Genomic DNA, 21,236 nt, shown 5'->3' on the forward strand with positions numbered 1-21,236 from the left:
TTCATATTATGATTATGATTATATATATATATGAAAATATGAATGAAAACAAAAAAAGGAGTCTGTTAAACAATTGGAATAAATTTTAAATGTCTAAATGTTTTGCATTTCAAACTCATTTTATAGAATTGTGTTTGATGCTGCTGTCAATAAAAATAAATATTATATTTATATATATTTAAAATAATAATATATAAAATAATAATAATATATAAAAATATAATATAAATAAAAAAATTATACATAAAAATATATATTATATATATATGTATATATATATACTGTATATAAAATAATAATAATATTAATATATAAAATAATATATAAAGATATAAATATAATATATATAAAAATATATAATATATATATATTCGTATCTAAAACCTATAATTAACCCGGGCCAACCTGTGACTAACAGCAGAATGAGGTTCCTGCTGCCTCCTCTGATATTCAGCATCTCTTTTTAAAAGTGCGCAAGTGCGAGTCGGTCCAACTGACGCCTGATTAACCGTGAAAGTTTGGGCAGCAATTAATTTAAAAATGAAATATTTCCTAAATATAAGTACTAATTTGAAGTTTAGTTCATTTTTATGTGTGATTTTAGGAGGAGAAATGGGAGTAAATCGGTAAATTGGCGCCGAGTAGTGAGACCTACTTTGAGAGGCGGAGCTCGCGTCTCCTCCGAGCGGCGAGGCGCGTTCTACTGATGGGAAGTACGGCTCTTTTTAGTGATCCAGATCATTTGGCTCAGCTGACCAAGAAGAGCCGGCTCTTTCGGCTCCCAAACGGCTCTTTGTTTTACCACTTCTGCCTTTTATAATTCAGCCAAATTTAGCGCTGTTTTGACCTATGATTAGTATGTGTGCACATATATCACTTTACACTATACATGCTATATACCACTTTATAGACTGCACATATGTACATATTACATTTATTTATTGCACATACTACATTTATTTATGATGGACTGCACTAACTATGTTCACCCATTCACTCAGTATCTTTTATATCTCTATTATTGTTTTTATAATTTTTGTATACCTTAGCCTCTCCTGTGTTTCACTATGTTTTCTATTGTTGCTGCTTTAACACCTGAATTTCCCTCTGGGGATTAATAAAGGTTCATCTTATCTTATCTTATCTTATCTGATCTTATCTTAAATTATTCAATATAATTATACTAAACCTTATAATTTCCAGAATAATTTTACATGCTGCTTCGTTTCCGACTGTCACTCATCTTGTCTGCTATTCGTGCACCACACTCTCTCCTCCTCTCCCTCCTGCTCTGTACCTGTAGACCGTCAGCGCGCCGCAGATAACTTCTGTTATGATTTGACGCTATATATAAAAAAAATTGTTTTAAATAAATAAATAAAATATATATATCCATATGTACCGTATACTGTGTATACTGCACTATTTTGCACTATTTTAAGTATTTTACTAGTATTAGTACTATGTTAGTATCATTATTTTTAACTTTTAAGATGTTTCGAAATTTCGTGTTTTGTGTTGTTAATTGTACTATTTTATGAGCCTCTACAATTGCCCCTCGGGGACAAATAAAGTGATTTGAATTGAATTGAATGGAATGGAATTGAATTTAATTGAATTGAATTCATTTAAAAAAATTCACTTCTTTTAAATCAAAGTTTAAACTTTCCTGTTTGCTGCTGCTGCCTTTTATTAAACCAGATAATGATCTTATATACTGCACTAGAGCTTTTACTCTTGTGTGTTATATTCTATTTTAGCTTCTATCCTAGCTTTTAATTTTTAGCTTGTTTTTATTTTCTAATCTTTAATGTTTTTATAACTGTTTTAATTATTTCTTAATGTTCTTTTGCACTTTGTCATAATGTTCTTGAATGTTTATGTAAAGCACTTTGAATTGCCCTAGTTGCTGAATTGTGCTATAAAAATAAAGCTGCCTTGCCCTGCCTATACTGTGTATACTGCACTATTTTAAGTATTTAACTAGTATTAGTACTATATTGGTATCATTATTTTTAACTTTTAAAATGTTTCAAAATTTCCTCTAGAGCCTCTACAATTGCCCCTCGGGGACAAATAAAGTGATTTCAATTGGATTGAATTGAATTGCATTCACTTAAAAGGAGCCGGCTCAAAGAGACTACTCGTTCGCCACCACCACATCACTAGCGCGTTGTTCATGAAAGGAGCGCGTGAGCGGCGGTTGGTTGCTGTGACTTCCTCGCTCTCCTCCTCCTCCTCCTCATCATTGTGGTTCAGCAGCAGCAGCAGCACGTTGTTGGTGCTTCTTCTGCTTCTTCTTCTTCTTCTGTGTGAACTTTCTCCTGTTTCCAGGATAAAAACCAGAGTTCAAAGCTACCAGCTATTCTCTCGGTCGTCTTGTAAGTTAACCCAGCTCGCGAAAACATGTCGGCCTCGGCGGCAAAAGTGAGTAAAAAGGAGCTGAACTCGAACCATGACGGAGCGGACGAGACCTCCGGTAAGACACGGCCTCCTGTTCACCGCCATTTTACTACACTTTCTTCTCCTCTCTAACAATCATGTATCTGTAATAACAAAGGGCGTGATATTATTAACAATGAGTGTATGTAGTGCTTTCATTTAACTCCTTTCTTTTGCACCTTTCTTTCACATTTAACGATAACATCCAGCGCTGCACAGCTAACGCATTTGTTAGCATTAGCATGTTAGCATTAGCATGTCCCGCTGTTGTTAGAGGCCATGTTAGCATGTTAGCATCTTCAGCGTGGCCGGTTGTGTCGTTGGTTGCTAACCTGAGTGGCCTGTGTTTCGATGCTGGAGGAGCATTGTTCTGTGTGCTGTTGTTAAATCACCTCAAATAGATGTATATGTGCTTAAACTACCATTATGGTGTTTAATAATTAAAGAATTGGAGCATTTAATTCATGCATTAGCCTGTTAGCCAGCTACTGTTGTTGTTGTAATGTTACCTAACGCTGGCTGCTAGCTGGCGACGGTGTGTTTCTTTTATTTTATTATTTTATTTAAAAGAGACCATGTGCAGTTTTAAAAACATAAATGTCACAATTTGATGCACAGTACCAGATTATGACTTTAAACTAATTTAACATCTGTAGTCCCTTGTGCAGGTCAAAACAAAGAAACATACTACTAGTCAAATAAGAAAGAACATATAAAACGCACAATATACACAGCTACACACAATAATAGCACATCACAAAGTATGCTTGTCAAGTAAAAGCAAGACCATGAAGTTAAGATCAATGAGGCTGGATGAGCATTGTTCTGTGTGCTGTTGTTAAATCACCTCCTAATAGATTTATATGCTTAAACTACCATTATAGTGTTTAATAGGTGGAGAATTGGACAATTTAATTCATGCATTAGCTGTTAGCCAGCTAGTGTTGTTGTAATGTTACCTTACGCTGGCTGGCTAGCTGACCACGGTGTGTTTCTTTTATTTTTATTTCATTATTTTATTTAAAAGGGACCATGTGCAGTTCAAATGTCACCATTTGATACCAGATTATAGCTTTAAGATAATTTAACATCTGTAGTCCCTTGTGCAGGTCAAAACAAAGAAAACATACTACAGAGTCATACAATAAAGAACATACAAAATACAGTTACACACAATAATAGCACATTACAAAGTATGCTTGTCAAGTAAAAGTAAGTCCATGGAGTAAAGATCAGTGAGTGCAGAGCTGAGCAGCTTTCAACAATGATTTTGTTACTCTTCAAAATGTAAATCCACCCACCTTTTAATAAGTTAAACTTTGTATGTATTATATTTAGACATCAGGGTGTTTAGCTCGGCAGTGTGAGCACCGGTTAGTCCGTTAAAGGGGGTCTGTTTCTGGCATCTGTCCCTCGCTTTCACGTTATCGCGGCTCTCTCTCTGTCCTTCTGTGTGTGTCCCATATTTAAACCACGCGGCCTTGTCTTGTCTGTAGCAGCCGGCAGGAAACGGTGAGAGTCTGAGCCCGCTAGAGCTGCAGCTATTGGCCGCTCATATTACCGTAACCTCCGGTTGGAGCCCTGGTTCTATAATCCGCCAGATAACTTCAGCAACTACCGTGATTTACCTGCGAACTACTGATGGATTAAATAATGTAAACACAAAACTATTAGAATTGGCAAAACATCCCTCCTTAGACCTTTTTAGGAAGAAGTTAATTGCGGGTCTATAAAGCAACTCACAATCGCCTAGTTTTGCATGCATGCACAAGTTAATACACACTTTTTAAATATGTTTTTTTTTTGTTTCAGTCTTGACTGTTATAACTTCTGCACATTTTATAACACACGTCATTTTTTTTTTTCACAGAGAAAGAGCAGCAAGAAGCTATTGAACACATCGACGAAGTTCAAAACGAAATTGACAGGTAATAAAAAGTACCATAAATTATTGGTGTCATGCTTATGTCCTTGTAGGGCTTTCTTCCCAGCAGAAAACTCAAGAGGTGATTAGTACATAATTTAAATGAAGAGGAAGTGACTGGTGAAGTCAGATGCTGTAATCTGTGGTTGCCATGAAATTCTGCAGAATTTCAGCCCTCAATGGTGCACTATTTGACATTACTGTCTCTAAATAAATATGATTGAAATGCATAACGAATAATTATTTTTGCCTGCATGGACAGTCAAAACTGTTTTTTAAATTTAGTTTGTAATTTATTTATTTTTTCCTTCAGGTTGAACGAGCAAGCCAGCGAGGAGATCCTCAAAGTAGAACAGAAATACAACAAACTCCGTCAGCCATTCTTTCAGAAGAGGTCAGAACTGATCGCCAAAATCCCCAACTTCTGGGTCACCACGTTTGTCAACCATCCACAAGGTGAGCAATTCATCATGAGGTTTTTATTGCCACGGAAATAATCACAATGACAAAAATTTGAATGAAGTTAAGTCTGATCTGTTTAATCTGTTTCTTCCCCCCCCCCACACAGTATCTGCCCTACTGGGAGAGGAAGATGAAGAAGCACTTCATTACCTGAGCCGAGTGGAGGTGACAGAGTTCGAAGACATCAAGTCAGGCTACAGAATAGATTTTGTAAGTATTGTAATGATGCACACATACACACAACATGGAGGTGCAAGTTGTTTATTGTGTTCTTACCTTGTCATTTTTTGTCTTCCTAGTATTTCGATGAAAATCCGTACTTCGAAAACAAAGTACTTTCCAAAGAGTTCCATTTGAATGAGAGCGGAGACCCATCTTCAAAGTCGACAGAAATCAAATGGAAATCAGGAAAGGTATGTGTAACTTTCTGAGTTTGTTTGCTGCCTGCAAAGTAAACGTCAGGCTTCTTTATCTACAACCAGTTAGGTAGCATTCTTTTAATCCTTATTCAGTGTCTATTTTTTTTAACTTCACATTTATTTCAACAGTTCATACATCTTGTTTTTCTCCCATTTGTTTGTAGGACCTGACCAAGCGCTCCAGCCAGACACAGAACAAAGCAGGAAGGAAGAGACAACATGAAGAGCCAGAGAGCTTCTTCACTTGGTTCACTGATCACGCTGACGCCGGCGCTGATGAGCTCGGGGAGGTCATCAAGGACGACATCTGGCCAAACCCCCTGCAGTACTACCTGGTATGTTTACGAACGGGTTAATATTTCCTTCGCTGTCACTTTCCACAATAAGCAGACATCTTTTAGCTGCATGTTTTATTTTAATGTCATCTTTGAGTGGATGTTCCGGGTATCTTTCTGATCAAATCTATTCCAGCCTCCAGGGCAGGAAACTTTTCTGTTATGTCTGGTATAACTAAAAGACAAACAAAAGTTCTAAAAATGATTTTCATCTCTAGGTCCCTGACATGGATGACGAAGAGGGTGAAGGTGAAGATGATGAAGAGGATGAGGAGGGTCTGGAGGACATAGACGAGGAGGGAGATGAAGATGGAGAGGATGACGAAGAGGATGATGGAGAAGATGGAGAGGTAGAGTGATAACGGAGTCATGCGGGTGTCATTAAAAGTAGTTTGTCCTCAACAGTCACTGACTTTCTGATATCTTGTTCTTTCAGGATGACGAGGGTGAAGACGACTAAGAAATAACATCATCTACCCAGACCCTAAACCTTCTATTCCCTGTTTGGTTTTTCCACTCACATTCGGGAGCAAAGGTTTTAATTTTTTTTTTTTTTTTTTTTTTTACTGTTATTATTTTTTTTTTATAAATCTGTGTGCTTCGTTTTCCATTCTGAAGCCTCTCACCTTGTTGGTGCCATGTTATGTTCTCCTTTGACTCATCTAAGGCCAATGGCACTTTGCCCTGAATTGTGAGTACCATCCCCAAAGTCATCTCAATAATAATAATAATAATAAAAAAATATATAAAAATAGAATCAGCACGGCATCCTGAGTAGAATTTGAAGACAATTCACACTGAATTCCTCCTGTTCAAGGTTGTGTGGTAAATTGACTTAAAGCCATGGTGTAGTGACCCAGCGCTAGTTGACCTCAATTTCTTTTCCCATATAATTTTTTTTTTTCAGTTCAGGTGTTGATCCCTTGAAAAAAAATGTTATTTTTCCCTTTATGTGGTTAACGAGTACCAGCTCATTCCTTTTGACTTGTAATGTTTAGGGGGCGGGGCGGGGGGTGGGGCAAGATGGGGAGGGGCAGGAGTATGTTGGTTATTGGGGAGAGTGGTTATTTTGACACCATTTCTATGGGACTTTTTTTTTTTCATTGTATTGTTTTACAGATATCCATGAGATTTGAAATGACATTTTTAATAAAGAACAAAATGGAAAAAAACAAGCTTGTAAATTTTGGCCCCTACTGCTTCATGGGTAAAATATTAATAATAAAAAATACCTGTTATCTCATAGAAGTTGCATTTAATCACCTTTCCTTTTCCGCTGAGAGGGAAAAGAAAATGTTTTAAATTTGAGGTGTAAAACTTGCTTTGTTACAATAATAAAACTTACTGTGTTTACACGTGAGTGCATAGAAATTTATTTAAAAAAAATAGATTTAGGTAGCAGCAAAGGCACCTGGGTTAATTGTACAGTCAAAAGTCCGTCAGCTCTTGAAGGATTTCGGAGTCATAAGCAGGCTTGATGCAAAGTCTTCTCTTAGTAGACGATGGGTGATTAAAGCCAGAAAGGTGTGCTCCGACTCGTCAAATCTGGTTTGTGTGACCGTTTCTGGCCAGTCGATGGGCTGGAAGGCCCAACCTGGAGTAAGAAAAACAATCGGTTATCTGAAACTCAAATGGTGACTTGTTAAGACGTTTATAAAGGGGCAGCATATCATATAAAATACAGCACATGGATTCAAACAAGTGGGAAGTCTGTCAAGTATAGTTTGAGATAACCTCAGTGTGCGTAACTTTATTTTTCTTTGAGAATAAGATATTTTAATTTAAATTATCACTTGCTCTGAATATGAGCATAACAAATCATCAAAAGTTTTCCAGAAAAATTGTACCAAGTGTTTATTCGTAAAGATATTTGACTTAACTTTAGCTATGTTTAAAGTTATTACTTGCTCCCTAATTTCATTTACCAAACTGAATGCTGAGTATGCATAAGATATTTTACTTTATTTTTAATTTGACTTATTTGCTCCCAAACTGAGACAGTAAATCTTTATGATCTCAGTCTTAATTATAACAAAGTTACAAGAGTGCAGAACTTAATTTTAACTTTGATTTATTTTTTTCATAATTAAGGATTTTGTATATCAAGTCTTAGGTCCACAGATTATATGATAAATACAAGTATTTCATAAGTATCTCCTGAATTAAATGACTGAATAACTTCCTTTTTTAAATGTGGCATATTTCAAGTTATACTCTATAACATACATTTAATTCAGATTACTAAAGTCTATGGTGTAGATATAAGTATTTCAAGATTTACAATATTTCTTCAAAGTTGTTAAATAGCATAAATATTACATGCTTTTCCATCAGTATGATGACAAGTGACCAAAACAGGCATAAACATCCAACTTTTTTATAGAACAATGTTTATTTCCTGGTTGTAGATGTGATGTTTGTTTCATCTCACAGTAAACAAACTGCTCTCAACAATGAATAACTTGTTTTTAAGTTGAGTATTTTGAAGATGTATACTGTAAACAAATTGTGGCAGAAGTTTTTTCAGAAGAATGTTTACAAGTGTTTATTCCTAAAGATATTTGACTTAACTTAAGCTTTGAGTTAAAATTAGAAAGTTGAAATTAACCAAATTCTGACTAAGAAAGTGTAGCACAGATACAAGATGAATATTTCTCTAGAGTTACTCGAGTATGCATGATTTCTTTACTGTATTTTCAAAAGTTATACTGTAATATTTGTGGACTATTACTGGCTCTTCGTACTCAGTATTTTGTAGATATATACTGTATATTTGTGGACTATTACTGGCTTTTCGTACTCAGTATTTTGTAGATATATACTGTATATTTGTGGACTATTACTGGCTTTTCGTACTCAGTATTTTGTAGATATATACTGTATATTTGTGGACTATTACTGGCTCTTCGTACGCACCTAAATGAGTGTGACAGTGAGGACAGGTGGCCACCGTCCAGGAGAACCCTGGGAACCAGGTGAAGTGTTTATCTGCCGGCCAGTGCTGAGCAACCTCCGCCTTTCTGAACGTGATCACCTCGAACTGGTGTCCGTGGGGGTTCTCGAACAGCTGGATGTTAACCCTCCGACCTCCGATGGAGGTGTCGTTGCGGCTGGAGAGCGCCAGCCGGCTGGGGACCAGGTGGATGTCCGATCCGACCGCCAGCTCGTGTCCGCACGTCCTGCAGAGGATCAGGGCTGCTGAGCTGCTGCTGCTGGTCGCCTCCTCCTCTAACCCTGCAGCACACGCCTCACCGGGCTGGTATGCAGCGGGATGAAACAGCAGCACGAAGCAGATATACTGTGTTATTAACACCTGCAGCCTCCTCGCCTGCATCATCGCTGCGTCTCTCACACACATGGGAGGCTAATCACAAACTAGCTTAGCATAAACTGCTAGCTGTTTGTAGCTGAGGTGAGCTACATCGTGTCGTTTCTTTATCAAATACCAATCGAAAGTACATCGCATTCATCATTTAAGTATACTAACTTGTAGTGTACATACACTACTATATGGTGATTAGTTAACTTAAGAAATTACTGCATAATAAAGTTAGTTAGCTTGGTTTGTTTAGGCTAACTAACGGCCGGAAGTGCCAGGGAAAGAAACCGGAAGTGACGTCATCTCAACCATTTCCTACTCTAAACTGCGTACATTTTACTTTTACATCATTATTATTATGACGTCACATAACGGTTAAATTACTAATTAAATTTTTTTATTAATTTACTTTAATATAAAAGTCACTTCAGTTGTACATTAGCTGCATTTAATCTGTACAATACTTTTTTTTGTGTGTTAAGAAGGTTAAATGTTTGAAATTTAATTTAATTTTTGTAAATTTTTTTCTATAATTTTATTTGGGAAAATGTCATCTTGTCTTTTACATCTTTTGATTTCTGATGAATAGATGCAAAAAAACGTGATATCTTTGGTTTATTTTCCTTTTAATTCGTGGTTTTGAAATTGAGTTTCAGTCCAGAAAATGGATGGATAGATACAAAAATATATATTTACATTAGGCTACGATTAATATATATTTTTTTAAAAATTCCACAAAATTAGGCCGTGAAATTAAAAATATTAGATAGTTTGTAAAGTGATCATAATTAATGCATTTTAACGGTTGGTTTTAAGCGTCACCCGTTATTTCCAGTGGTTACCACGGGCAACGCTTACTGTAAACTCGCCTCAGCCAATCACAGACGGGGATACTGCAAACGGGCCAATCAGAGACGTCTTTTGTGGATCCAAACAACCGTCCGCTCCACACAGACAAGCGTCGTGATTTATCTAGTAAACATGAATCATGTAGCTAACGCATGAGCTAACTCAGCTCGGTAGTGATGAACTGCCGTTTAGCTTCATTTATATTCTTTATGTTTGTTTGTTTTGGTCGTAGTTGATGCGGAACGAAGGTCTGAATGTTGTTGTAAAGTCTCTAAAGGATGAGAACCCGGGATTCACCGCCGCCGCCGGTTCACGTCCACGTCCCGGAGACAACACCGGTCCATGTCCACATGAGGAGGAGTCCCAGCAGGACACCTCAGGTCACTATATACTGCTTTATACTACTTTATTACACCTATAAATACACCGGTCCATGTTCAGATGAGGAGGAGTCCCAGCAGGACTCCACAGGTCAATATATACTTATATATATACTGCTTTATTAACCTGCAAATACAGTAGTATTATACTGGAAATACAGTAGTATTATACTGGAAATACAGTAGTATTGTACTGCGTTATTAAACTAGAAATAAAGTAGTATTATACTGCTTTATTACACTGGGAATACAGTAGTATTATGCTGGAAATACAGTAGTATTATACTGCTTTATTACACTGGGAATAAAGTAGTATTATACTGCTTTATTACACTGGGAATACAGTAGTATTATACTGCTTTATTACACTGGGAATACAGTAGTATTATGCTGCTTTATTACACTGGAAATACAGTAGTATTATACTGCTTTATTACACTGGGAATACAGTAGTATTATGCTGGAAATACAGTAGTATTATACTGCTTTATTACACTGGGAATACAGTAGTATTATACTGGAAATACAGTAGTATTATACTGCTTTATTACACTGGGAATACAGTAGTATTATGCTGGAAATACAGTAGTATTATACTGCTTTATTACACTGGGAATACAGTAGTATTATACTGCTTTATTACACTGGGAATACAGTAGTATTATACTGGAAATACAGTAGTATTATACTGCTTTATTACACTGGGAATACAGTAGTATTATGCTGGAAATACAGTAGTATTATACTGCTATTATACAGGTTTTTTTTACAATTAAATAAACAAAATGATTAATTTATCATAAAGTCTAATGTGTTTTACTGGTGGAATCCCTCATTTTAAATGCAGAATAGGACAAAAGATGCCCAGGTGAGGGGAGAAGGAGGGAGGCCAAAGGTCCGGACGCCGTGGATCCCTCCAGGAAGACTGTCCTGCAGAAGAGATGTGGGCTCGTACAAGTGTCAGGTATCTTTATAGTGTTTATCTCTCACTGCCATGCTTTAAACCAGAGCCAATAAAGTAATAAATATGCTGGCAAATGAACACAGCTGGGAGACTGATTACATAAACAAATCAGAATTTAAACAGAACAGAGCAAGAAGTAATAATCTTGTTTCATGGCTTGTTTAGCTACCCACTGAAGTTAGCTGCTGTCCATTCAAAGCTTCTATATCTTCTTTTAATTGTGTGTGATTGTTTGTTGAAACAGCAACATTCAGAGAAGAAATTTGACCCCTGTAAAACAAAATGATGGCTGCTTTAGTTTTATGATTTTGCATTTAATCAGCACACAAACATGTTCCAAACATGATGCACTGAATAAGCTCAGATTGGATGAAATGGAGGTTATACGTATACCGATATGCAGCATTTATTGGTAGGAAATCAGGCTGCACTGAGTACTTTACAAACTTCAGAGGTTGAATATTTTTTTCTTTAAAAAATATTTCAGCTCCTGTTTTGATTGCAGAATTCAGGACAGATATTTAGTGTTTAATACTCAGCTCTGTAGTACATTTTGTAATGAGTTGTGTTTGTTTGTGTTTTATGATCAGAGAAGCAGAGCGGAGTATCGATCAGAAAGTGGAATCGGATATCAGCGTGATGAAGATGAGGAGCAGGAAGAAGAGCTCTCTGCAGTATCCAAAAACCTCAGTGTCCTCCTCAGAGAGCAAGAGAGCATTCGTGATTTAAAGAAGTAAGAGTCTCTTCAGCAGCTGGAAAATAACAAAGCTTTGTTCTGATGTCTCCTATTCAAAGGAAACACACTTTAACACACTTTATTAGTGTTAACTATAAATTCAAGTAATGTACTTTTCATTCCTGAGGATTAATAAAGGTTTATCTTATTTTATTTAAGTTCGATTTTCTTTCCTCTTGCTTACAGGTCGGATTCTCGGGGTCAACACAGAGAGACAGACGTGCTCCTGAGGGCGCTCGTAGAAGCAGAAATCGACGGCGTAGCGGTGGCTAATCAGCTGACAGCCCTAAAGGAAACTATTGACAGCCTCAGTAAGGTAAATCTGGAGGGATAGATGCATGCGTTATTTTGCTGTACATGATCGTGTTTTTATTAATCCGTTTATTTATTTATTTAGGACAAGCGGCTGTCAAAGCTGCATGCAACATCAGTGGGACGGCAGCAGGATTTGTTGCTGGAGAAGATTGAGATGTTTGACAACACGAATCACAGCCTTCGAGAGCTCCTCAGAGAGTGGAGTGAATACGAGGTACAGGAGGTAGAAGAACAACTCAAGGAGAGTCAAATGTCAGTAATTCTCTTCTGACTGTTACATGTATGCTTTGTTGTTGTATCCACAGAGAGAATCACTGGTGTGGTCAGAGCAGAAAGATGCCTTCATGAAGAGACTGACTGACAGTGAAGCAGAGAACATTGTGAGTAATTATCACCTGGTCATATGCAGTGATGTACGTTATCATCAGACACCTGACTTCTGTTCTTCTTCTCTTACAGCGACTTGTGGCCAAATTCACCAACAAAGAGAAAGAGGCTTTTAAGCTTGCTGAGCATTTGGACTTTGAAAAGGTTTGAAACTTACCATTAGATTTGTGCTGCTACTACGCTGGTTCACAAAAACTTTGTATTCTGTCATAGCGTGGTAGAAAAAGGTTGATATGTCTCACACACATTTTAAGGTTCAGGTGTTCACAAATAGAAACTCACCCTCTCCCTCTGTCTCTCTGTCATGACAGGACAACGTGAAGACGACGGAGGAGCTTTCAAGAATCCTTCAGTCGACCCGCGACCATCTGGAATCTGAGCTGAACAGAACAGAAGCAGAAAAGGCCATTCTGGCTGCTCAGATTCAGGTCTGTGAACGTAAAATACAATAAAATACAGACACAGACACTTGAACTGTCAGATGTGGACCAGTTGTTTTCATCGGTTCAACACACACTGTCCCAACATATTTCAGCTCTGAGGGATAAAAACTCTCCGTAGGTTTGTGTAAGACATGACTCTGATTACCTAGAGTCATATTTTAGAAGCTCCTTGTATGTTTTTTGTGCAAAAATCTTAATTTGTAGAGTAACTAAAACTGTCAGATAATTAGTGGAGTAAAAAGTACAACATTTCCCTCTGAGATGTAGTGGAGTAGAAGTAGAAAGTGGGAGGAAAAGAAAAGACTCAAGTAAAGTTGAAGTACCTTGAATGTGTACTTAAGTATTGTACCTGAGTAGATGTACTTAGTTACATCCCACCACTGAAACTGGATGTGTGTTTCCTTCTCTGTGTGGAGCAGAGGCTGCAGCAGAGCTACGAGCAGCAGCAGGAGGAGCTGCAGGCTCTGAGGCAGCAGAGAGAAGAGGAGGAAGAGGAGCGGCAAGACCAGGAGGTGCTGGCCCTGCTGACCCAGCAGGCCGAGCGAGCCGAAGAGACCGCCAGGCAGCTCGCAGCAAAACTGCAGGAGAAGGTCAGTGTTCAGAGGTATCACAGGTCCACACCACTAGGGCTTTCTCATTGACACTTCTAGCCACGCCAAGTCAAACCATGCTGCGCTGATTTGCGTTTCCAATACCTGTTCTAGCGCATCAATTTGTGTCGCTTCCACGCTCGAGATGTGCCTACTCCGGAGTTGGGGCAAGTCTGCCTCGAAGTGGGTTGTGGTGACGTCTGGCCGGCCACGGTCAACCTTCATGAGCCCCCTTATCCCCCTCAAACAAGCCTGTGTTGCAAGCGAGACTCAAATCTGTGAAGAAGACCAGAGAGACTTTTTAAAAGTCTCTATGTGTTCAGCTCTCTGTACTTTTGTAACTTCTGACCAGATCTTTATGGTTTGAAATTTAGTTTCTCTCCTGTGTGTCTCTGTTTGTACTTTCAGATATCTGCTTTATTTTACTGTTTCACTTTCAGCTTCATAAGAGTCTTCATAAGAGAATTTGCTGCTGATGAAAACCCAACATTTCACGATTTTGCTGCTTCATAATTAAAGCTTTTAAATGACAAAATAACGACGGGACTTTTATTGTGCAAAATTTATTGTAAGTAAATGTTTATCTCTAAATTAGTGGGGCTTTGTTAGCGGCTATTCATAATACAGACAAATCTACTAATACTGCAGGGCGGAAGAGAACAGGCAGGAAAAATAACGGGACTTTTATTGTGAAGAATATAGGAAATTAAATGTTTTTATTCACCGTTTTACAGCCGCTCCTTTGACCACTGGTCACAGCTATGGTTACACACAGCCTCCGGCGGGTAGCTCTGTTGTAATAGAGATGCAAATCCCTGCCGTGCTGGGCTGACACGCTGAGTAAAACCGAGGCAAGCTAAGCCAGCACATGTGTGTTGGAAAATGCCTCACGATGTGTGAAACATCAGAGTGATGGGCAGAGATGAGTCCTGTACACAAAGCTACATGTCTTTCTACAAAGTCCCGGTTCCTGAGGATGATCCACAGACCTCTCTGTGGATCATCCTGCATGCTAATGAGTTTCCTCACTGGTGGCGGTGTCTTGTCTCTGATCGCGTGCTTTTATGCAAATCAAGTTCAAAGAAAGTTCAGCCAGCCTCTTGGTTCAGTAGCAGTCTTCCAGTCCTACTATACTGTGAATCAGGTCTCGTAGCTCCTACATCCTTTTGTCAGGAGTCTCCGCAACATTTCTTAAATTATAAGTGTACTCCAGGTGTGAAATAACTCCATATGACTAAATAATGATTAGACAACATGTGTATTTTGTTTAAGGAATCCCAGTTGGCTCAAACTCTGTCCACATCCAGTGACTGGTGCCTCCGCCACTCTAAAGAGGCCGCCGCTAAAGCTCAGCTGGAAGAGGACATCGCTGCTCTCAAAGTGTGAGTTCATGTTTACATTTCGTTTGTTGCTGTAAAACATCACGATGTGCACTGCAGGAAGAACCAAAAAACATTTTCACATTTTACTTACTTTTTCATATTAGAACTTAGATTTTTTTCTGCAAAGTAAAAGTTTTACTCTCAAGTTAAGAGAAAATTAATGGAATAAGTATTACCTTTTTTAAATTAAGTCTAACAAAGGTCTAAAAATATTGTTCCAAAATTGCATCATTCAATTTTTTCTGGTGTATTCAAGCCAGTTATTTAATTCTGTAAAAAACAAAAAGAAGTCATTAAAAAAAAGTCATAAAAGAATAAACAGTATATAGAGTAGTGTGAAATGTGCTGTGAGAGTGTCAAAGATACATTTATTTTCAACGTCATCACATTTGAAAAGTTTGCAGTTAAACAGTCTCGAAAAGTGACATGAATATACATTTAGATAAATTTAAAAAACATATAATTGTAGGGATTGTGACGACAACATAACACAACCTTTACGTTCCTGTTTCCATCACAGTCAGGTGACGGAGCTGAACTCTCAGCGTCACTCAGCGGAGGAGAGGAGTCGGACGGAGAGGGAGGAGCTCAGAGATCACCTTCATCACCTCAGCGCTGAAAACGCCTCCACCAAGCTGGACAACCAGAGACTCAGGGTACCTTCAGAATAATCATTTAATCAGTAGTTCATTTTCATTTATTAAATCAAAATGCAGAGTTCTCTACATTATGATAGTTGAGTGTTTATGAATCATCATCACGTAAATGTGTTTTGATTTATTTTGCAGCAAATTTTTTCAACAGAAAATATTGTTAAATTATCTTTATTTTTACAGCTTCTTCTTCTACTGTTTCATGATATCTGATCACTAAAGCAAACATGTTTCAATGGTATTTATCATGCATCATATTTAGGGTCAGCTGACGTCCTCTGAGGAGAAGCTCAGCGGTCTGCAGGCTGAAGCCCGGCGGCTAAAATCGTCAATCAAAAAGCACGAAAACTTGGTGGAGAAATACAAGAAGAAGGTACAGACATCCTCTTCCAGTCTATTGAAAACCAGGTATCTCCAGATGTGTTGATGTTGAATGTTTGTGATAAACTGAAGGATGAAGTGTTCCTTTATGTGTTGAGAAAATCCTCCTCCTTCTTAAAAACACATTATATCTAATCTCCTCATGGAAACACTTAACCAGAAAGTGTTGAAGTTTAATGTGTTGTAGTGACGTGATGCTTCTCTGTGCAGGTCCAGCAGGTTCGTCTGGAATCGGAGGAGTACTGCCTGCAGCTGGAGATGACACAGAAGGAGGCGCGGGAGGTGAAGGTGAGCCTGGAGAGGGAGACGGAGCAGTTGAGGAGGGAGCTGCTGGGTCGGCTCAGGGAGCTCGAGACTTTGCCCGACAGACTGAGGAGGACGGAGCAGCAGCTCAGAGACGCCCAGCTGGAGGCCGACGCCCACGAGAGGAGGAACATGGAGCACAACTCGGCCTTCTCTGAAGTCAGACACAAGGTACATAAACAGCCTGGGAGTGATGTTAGAGCTTTGATAGATGGAGGGAGAGAAATAGGTGCAATTCTGAAGGTTTACTTTGTTGTACTTCAGTTGTTCGTTGAAATCGAAGGTTTTAAACTAAAGTCACAGGATCTGGAGAGATGAGGTCTGGAGTTTCAGAGCTTCTTAGTGCTGCAGGAATGATGTATTTTTGTAGGCCAACCCTGAAGTTAGCATCGCCCTGGTTCCCTCGACAAAAAGCCAGTGGGATTTTGGACTATTGCAGAAAACTATGGAGGACGGAACCTGCCAAAATAAAAAATAAATGAATGAATAAATAAATAAATGACTCGATAAATAAATAAAGATGTTATTAAATGTAGTAAAAATATTAAAAATAAATGTAGCCAGTAATTAATTGATAAAATGTGACATAAATTTATATTTCTGTTTTAATTTGTTTATTTATTTATTTATCTTTGTATTAATTCCCTTCTGTATTTACTCTTCTGTTTAATTTTCCCTTTCATTATTTATGTATTTATTTTTTATAATTTTTTTTATGTATTTATTTTTGCATTTACTTTTTTTTATTAATTTATTTTTGCATTCACTTTTTATTTATTTTTGCATTTATTTTTTATTTATTTTATTAGAGAGAAATGCTCTCCCCTCTTCCTAAAATGGTCCTAAATGGATAGTAGAGTACTTCCTTGTTTTATGAATGAAGCGGTACACAAGTTGAAACAGCGGCTCTCTGTGTGTGTTTGGCCAATCAGCGACAGTCATCCCTGCAAACTCCACCCTGAAGGTTCCTGTACTTTCAGAAAGTACTTCCCCCGACCAGGGCCTTTTTGGAGGATAAAATGTCCTTGGAACTTAATTTAGACCCTGGTCCCTGTGGACAAAACGCAATGAGTTCCTCAAAAGGTTGCTAGTCCCTTGGGAAAGTTATTGAGGTTGAATGGGGATTTTCATTTGTTTGTTTTATTTAATGTGAAGTAATGTATGTATCACATTGATAAGTACACAGAAACAAGGAAGTGGATTTTTCTTTATTTGAAAGCAGGCAGTATAGAGAAAATTAGGGGAGAGACAGGGTGACATGCAACAAAGTTTCCCGTTGTCACGCACACTATGGACGTTGTTATTATATGGCCAGAGATTTAGACCCCTACGTCCCACCAGAACGTCCCATTGAGGTGGATTTCTATCATGGCTGACACTGTGTTGCTTGTTTATTGTGTTGGTCCACAGGTGGAACAGCAAGGAACTCAGCTGGAGACGTTCCAGCAGAGGAACCTGCTGCTGCAGGAGGAGAACAACGTTCTCAAAGAGAAAATTCACAACTTAGAGAGGTACAGTTCACTTACAGATCTGTCTTTGAAAAATAAATATATACATTCTGAAGCTACAATGATTGCAGACAACACAGAAATGGGTTTCTATACATTTTCCAGACTGCGGCTGTAGATTTCGCTGTTGTGTGTTGCAGGAGGCTGGAGGACATGAGGGTCGAGAACAAAGACATGTCTCAGGCTCTCCCCTCAAAGGACGCCACTATCCGCAGCGTTCAGCAGCAGCTGGAGGAGAAGACGCGCGAGTGCAGCGTCCTGTCCAGACAGCTGCAACAGACTCTGGACGACGCACAGAGACAGGTCTGAATATTCTGTATAGTCACTTCTTTTACCTTCAGCGTCCACAGAACAACACATCACATAACTCTAACCTCAATTCAGTCTCAGAGCCACAGAGTGGCAGCTTGATGATTTACACATATCACCTGTTACAGTTCTGACCATTTTTTCTATATTTTCAGTGCAGTTAAAGCCTGAAATGAGGCTTTTGTGACTATTTAGTGAAAGTTTTGTAGAATTAAAAATCAGGATACTGCAGACAAAGACAAATTGGGGCCAGCTGTGAATCAAAAGTGCACCTCTGAAGGTTCAATTATTGTGTTTTAATGGGCTGCAATAACCTGATTTTAATTCTATCTGAGCTGGTGTTGGATTAAGCAGTGAATTTAAGAGTAATGACACACAACGTCACAACCAAGAGGGCTTCCTCAAGTTCATTCCACATTCAAAAGTGTTGTAGGGGTTCTACTTTGGTAGGTTTTGGTTATTAGCAAATTAATTAATAAATAATAATATAATTATTAATATTAATAAAGATTATCAATAAACATTAATAATAAACGGGGCACCACCCTGGAATCAGGGACCAATGACCAAAACGTTAATATAGTCTCATTATATAGGCTAAACTATCAATTTGGAATGTTGATTAATAATTAAATTAATAACTATAACCAAAATAGATAGTAAAGGTTGAAGGATATCGGAGTTCTTGACATAGCAGAGGTTGGCAGTATTCACTCTTGTGCAACATTAAAGAGACCAGCATGTATATTCCACAAACATTTATTTACAAGTTAATAAAGGTTCAAAACACAATATTAATCTAACTAAATAACTAAACTAAACAAACCAAACAAAGTGTGTGTGTGTGTGTGTGTGTGTGTGAGAGAGAGAGAGGGGGGGGAAACAAGATGGGTTCTTGTCTCAAAATGTCTGTATGGCCTACAAACAAAATGACGGGCACTGTAAAACTACAAAGATGGCGGAATCAATGATGGCGGAATCAATGATGGCCATCAGCATGTCACCACATGACCTCTTTGTTCTTCTGAGAAGAAGGACAGAGAGGGGGGTGATGTGGGGTTAAGATTATCTGAAGCTGTATGTTTATGTTTAACTAATTCACAGTTTGTGTATGTGATCTTTATGTGTGTTAGATATGCAGTGGGTTAGAAAAGATGGTTAGTTTGCATGCAAGACCTTGTCTATGTGAAGCATAAACTAAACACATCAGATGTGGCAAAGCCAGTTACCCAAAAATCAAATACAGATAAATCAACACAGTCAAACTCAATGAATAACATTAAACCAAATCAATACAAGTACTTTCTAGAAATCAAAGTTGGACAGTCTTGCTCAGCCGTGTGCGATTGCTAATGCTAAGGCCCAGTACGTTACCAATCCATGGAAGAAAAGGGTTTGTGATTCCATGTGTTGAAGTTGTGGTTCCAAGTCAAAGAGGTCGTCTTTGCTGTTAGTTTGGTGCTAACTTCTTTGCTTGATAGCTTGAAGTTAGCTGGTGGAAAGGGCAGAGCACTCGCGTCGTCTGCCGTTTGGTTCCTTGGTTGCAATGGCTGTTTCCTAACAGGCCATTGATCAGAACCAGAACTGTTTTGCAAGTTCTGGACTTGAGAGCCGTTCACCTCAACCAGGTCAGCCTGGGTTGAGGAGATGAAGAGCAGAGAGAGCGCAGCAGCTCACCTCTGGCACGTCAGGAGAGATGAGCAGATGAGAAGAAAGAGACGAAAGAGAAGGAACAAAGAACATTCCTCTGGTTTTGTTCTGTGTGATTTTCACACCTCTGGGTGAAATGTTACTGTAGCCAATGAGGACTGAGATGAGTCCTGTGGTCAAGGATCAGGTTACTGAGGTCATGAGGTCACTTGAAACCAGCCAGATTCTGGGTCCCTACAGTGTACTTAAAAGTACAGAAGTATCAGCATCAAAGTATACCGTAAGAACCAAAATTTTCCCCAGGGGATCAAGTCTTATGTTAATCTATAGTACTATTCTATCTATCATAATTCATTTGTTGATTATATTTTGTGTTATTAATATAAATCTGCAAACTAACTTGTAATTAAAGTTATCAGTTAAATGTAGTGGAGTAAAAAGTACAATATTTGCCTCTGAGATGTCGTGGAGGAGAAGTAGAAAGTAGCAGAAAATGGAAACACTCAAGTAAAGTAAAGTACCTCAAAATTGTACCTAAGTACAGCACTTTAGTAAATTTGGGAAAACTCAACCTGTTTTCTTTTCTGCAGGTGGACAACAGCATGCAGAAGGTTTTGGCCAAAGAGAGGACGTCTCAGTCTAAAGCCTTGGACCTGCAGAGCCAGCTGAGCCGAGCTAAAACAGAACAGAGTCAACTACAGCGAAGCAAAGAGGAGGTACGTCATGACGTCCACGGATCTTCATGTTGGACACTCAAACTGTTGGTTCTTTTAAATTCTTAAATATGTGTTGTTTCTGTGTGTTTCCTCCAGATGGAGCGTCGTTTCCAGAGTCAGCTGCAGAACATGAAGGACAGACTGGAGCAGTCGGACTCTACAAACCGCAGTCTGCACAACTATGTTCAGTTTCTCAAAACCTCATACGGAAACGTGTTCGGTGAATCTTTGCTTGCAAGCTGACTGCAAAAAAACCTGACCAGCATTCATCCATTCCCAAAGCATTGTAGTAGACCTAAACTATAGTGTATAGCGTTTTATACTATCTATGAAATTATTAAAAATGTTTTAAAATGAAATGCTCACATTATAGTTGTCTAAAATGTATGTATATTCTTTTGTATAAATAATGTCCTGCACAATTCTTGATTCTGATGACATATTTTTTTTTTTAAATCTACAATCTGTCGTGTATCTAAATTTGAAAACTTTTTCACCTTCTAGCAAATATATATATTGTTTTGTTACAGAACACATAATAAACACCCCTGTTTTGATTCCTTAATACAATTTACATATATTTAACATAGTCCCACGTTTTTATTTATGTATAAATTAGAAATACCATATAGATATCAGACTCATTTTAAAGAGATTACCTAAATGTGTCTTACTTAGCCAAACCCCATTAAGAAATTTGGCAATTCAAGATATTCTTTGCTCATTCGCAAACATAAAAAACATATATGAAATATATTCGGATATTTTC

General features: G+C 38.0%; 3 protein-coding genes across 5 annotated transcripts; 2 read left to right on the forward strand and 1 right to left on the reverse strand.

Annotated features, from left to right (window-relative positions):
• The first annotated feature begins 2,200 nt into the window (after window positions 1–2,200).
• Window positions 2,201–6,937, forward strand: seta (SET nuclear proto-oncogene a). Its single transcript, XM_074639510.1, has 8 exons — window positions 2,201–2,479; window positions 4,313–4,370; window positions 4,680–4,822; window positions 4,935–5,038; window positions 5,128–5,241; window positions 5,412–5,582; window positions 5,801–5,932; window positions 6,019–6,937. The coding sequence occupies exons 1-8, from the start codon at window positions 2,407–2,409 to the stop codon at window positions 6,040–6,042; spliced, it is 819 nt and encodes a 272-aa protein (XP_074495611.1). The 5' UTR covers window positions 2,201–2,406; the 3' UTR covers window positions 6,043–6,937.
• On the reverse strand, window positions 6,119–8,940 carry LOC141769962 (uncharacterized). The gene is made up of 2 exons (XM_074639516.1): window positions 8,499–8,940; window positions 6,119–7,176 (listed from the first exon to the last, which is right to left on the reverse strand). Exons 1-2 carry the CDS (start codon window positions 8,938–8,940, stop codon window positions 7,022–7,024), a joined length of 597 nt encoding a protein of 198 aa, XP_074495617.1. The 3' UTR covers window positions 6,119–7,021.
• odf2b (outer dense fiber of sperm tails 2b) lies at window positions 8,856–20,885 on the forward strand. 3 transcript variants are annotated; one of them, XM_074639497.1, is made up of 18 exons: window positions 8,856–8,994; window positions 9,983–10,130; window positions 10,978–11,094; window positions 11,685–11,827; window positions 12,017–12,146; window positions 12,228–12,359; window positions 12,451–12,525; window positions 12,605–12,676; window positions 12,844–12,960; window positions 13,395–13,565; window positions 14,838–14,947; window positions 15,468–15,603; window positions 15,863–15,973; window positions 16,192–16,455; window positions 17,695–17,795; window positions 17,933–18,095; window positions 20,342–20,467; window positions 20,564–20,885. In XM_074639497.1, the coding sequence occupies exons 2-18, from the start codon at window positions 10,029–10,031 to the stop codon at window positions 20,708–20,710; spliced, it is 2,217 nt and encodes a 738-aa protein (XP_074495598.1). In that variant the 5' UTR covers window positions 8,856–8,994; window positions 9,983–10,028; the 3' UTR covers window positions 20,711–20,885. The 3 variants fall into 3 exon arrangements, with proteins under 3 accessions (XP_074495598.1, XP_074495597.1, XP_074495599.1); XM_074639496.1 differs by lacking the exon at window positions 8,856–8,994 and having other exon boundaries at window positions 9,785–10,130; XM_074639498.1 differs by lacking the exons at window positions 8,856–8,994; window positions 9,983–10,130 and adding an exon at window positions 10,131–10,221.
• Window positions 20,886–21,236: the final 351 nt, after the last annotated feature.

The sequence above is a fragment of the Sebastes fasciatus genome, chromosome 6 (genome assembly GCF_043250625.1).
Source record: "Sebastes fasciatus isolate fSebFas1 chromosome 6, fSebFas1.pri, whole genome shotgun sequence".
NCBI lineage: Eukaryota > Metazoa > Chordata > Actinopteri > Perciformes > Sebastidae > Sebastes > Sebastes fasciatus.

What these genes read in the sequence shown, in the direction of transcription:
- LOC141769962 (XM_074639516.1), bottom strand. Translation starts at nt 8,940, where the DNA reads ATGTGTGTGAGAGACGCAGCGATGATGCAGGCGAGGAGGCTGCAGGTG. An exon ending in TCACTGTCACACTCATTTAG is followed by an intron (nt 7,177 to 8,498) that starts GTGCGTACGAAG and finishes TTCTTACTCCAG; the next exon opens with GTTGGGCCTTCCAGCCCATC.
- odf2b (XM_074639497.1), top strand. Translation starts at nt 10,029, where the DNA reads ATGAGAACCCGGGATTCACCGCCGCCGCCGGTTCACGTCCACGTCCCG. An exon ending in AAAATTCACAACTTAGAGAG is followed by an intron (nt 17,796 to 17,932) that starts GTACAGTTCACT and finishes TGTGTGTTGCAG; the next exon opens with GAGGCTGGAGGACATGAGGG. An exon ending in TACAGCGAAGCAAAGAGGAG is followed by an intron (nt 20,468 to 20,563) that starts GTACGTCATGAC and finishes TGTTTCCTCCAG; the next exon opens with ATGGAGCGTCGTTTCCAGAG.
- seta (XM_074639510.1), top strand. Translation starts at nt 2,407, where the DNA reads ATGTCGGCCTCGGCGGCAAAAGTGAGTAAAAAGGAGCTGAACTCGAAC. An exon ending in GTTTGTCAACCATCCACAAG is followed by an intron (nt 4,823 to 4,934) that starts GTGAGCAATTCA and finishes CCCCCCACACAG; the next exon opens with TATCTGCCCTACTGGGAGAG. An exon ending in ATGATGGAGAAGATGGAGAG is followed by an intron (nt 5,933 to 6,018) that starts GTAGAGTGATAA and finishes TTGTTCTTTCAG; the next exon opens with GATGACGAGGGTGAAGACGA.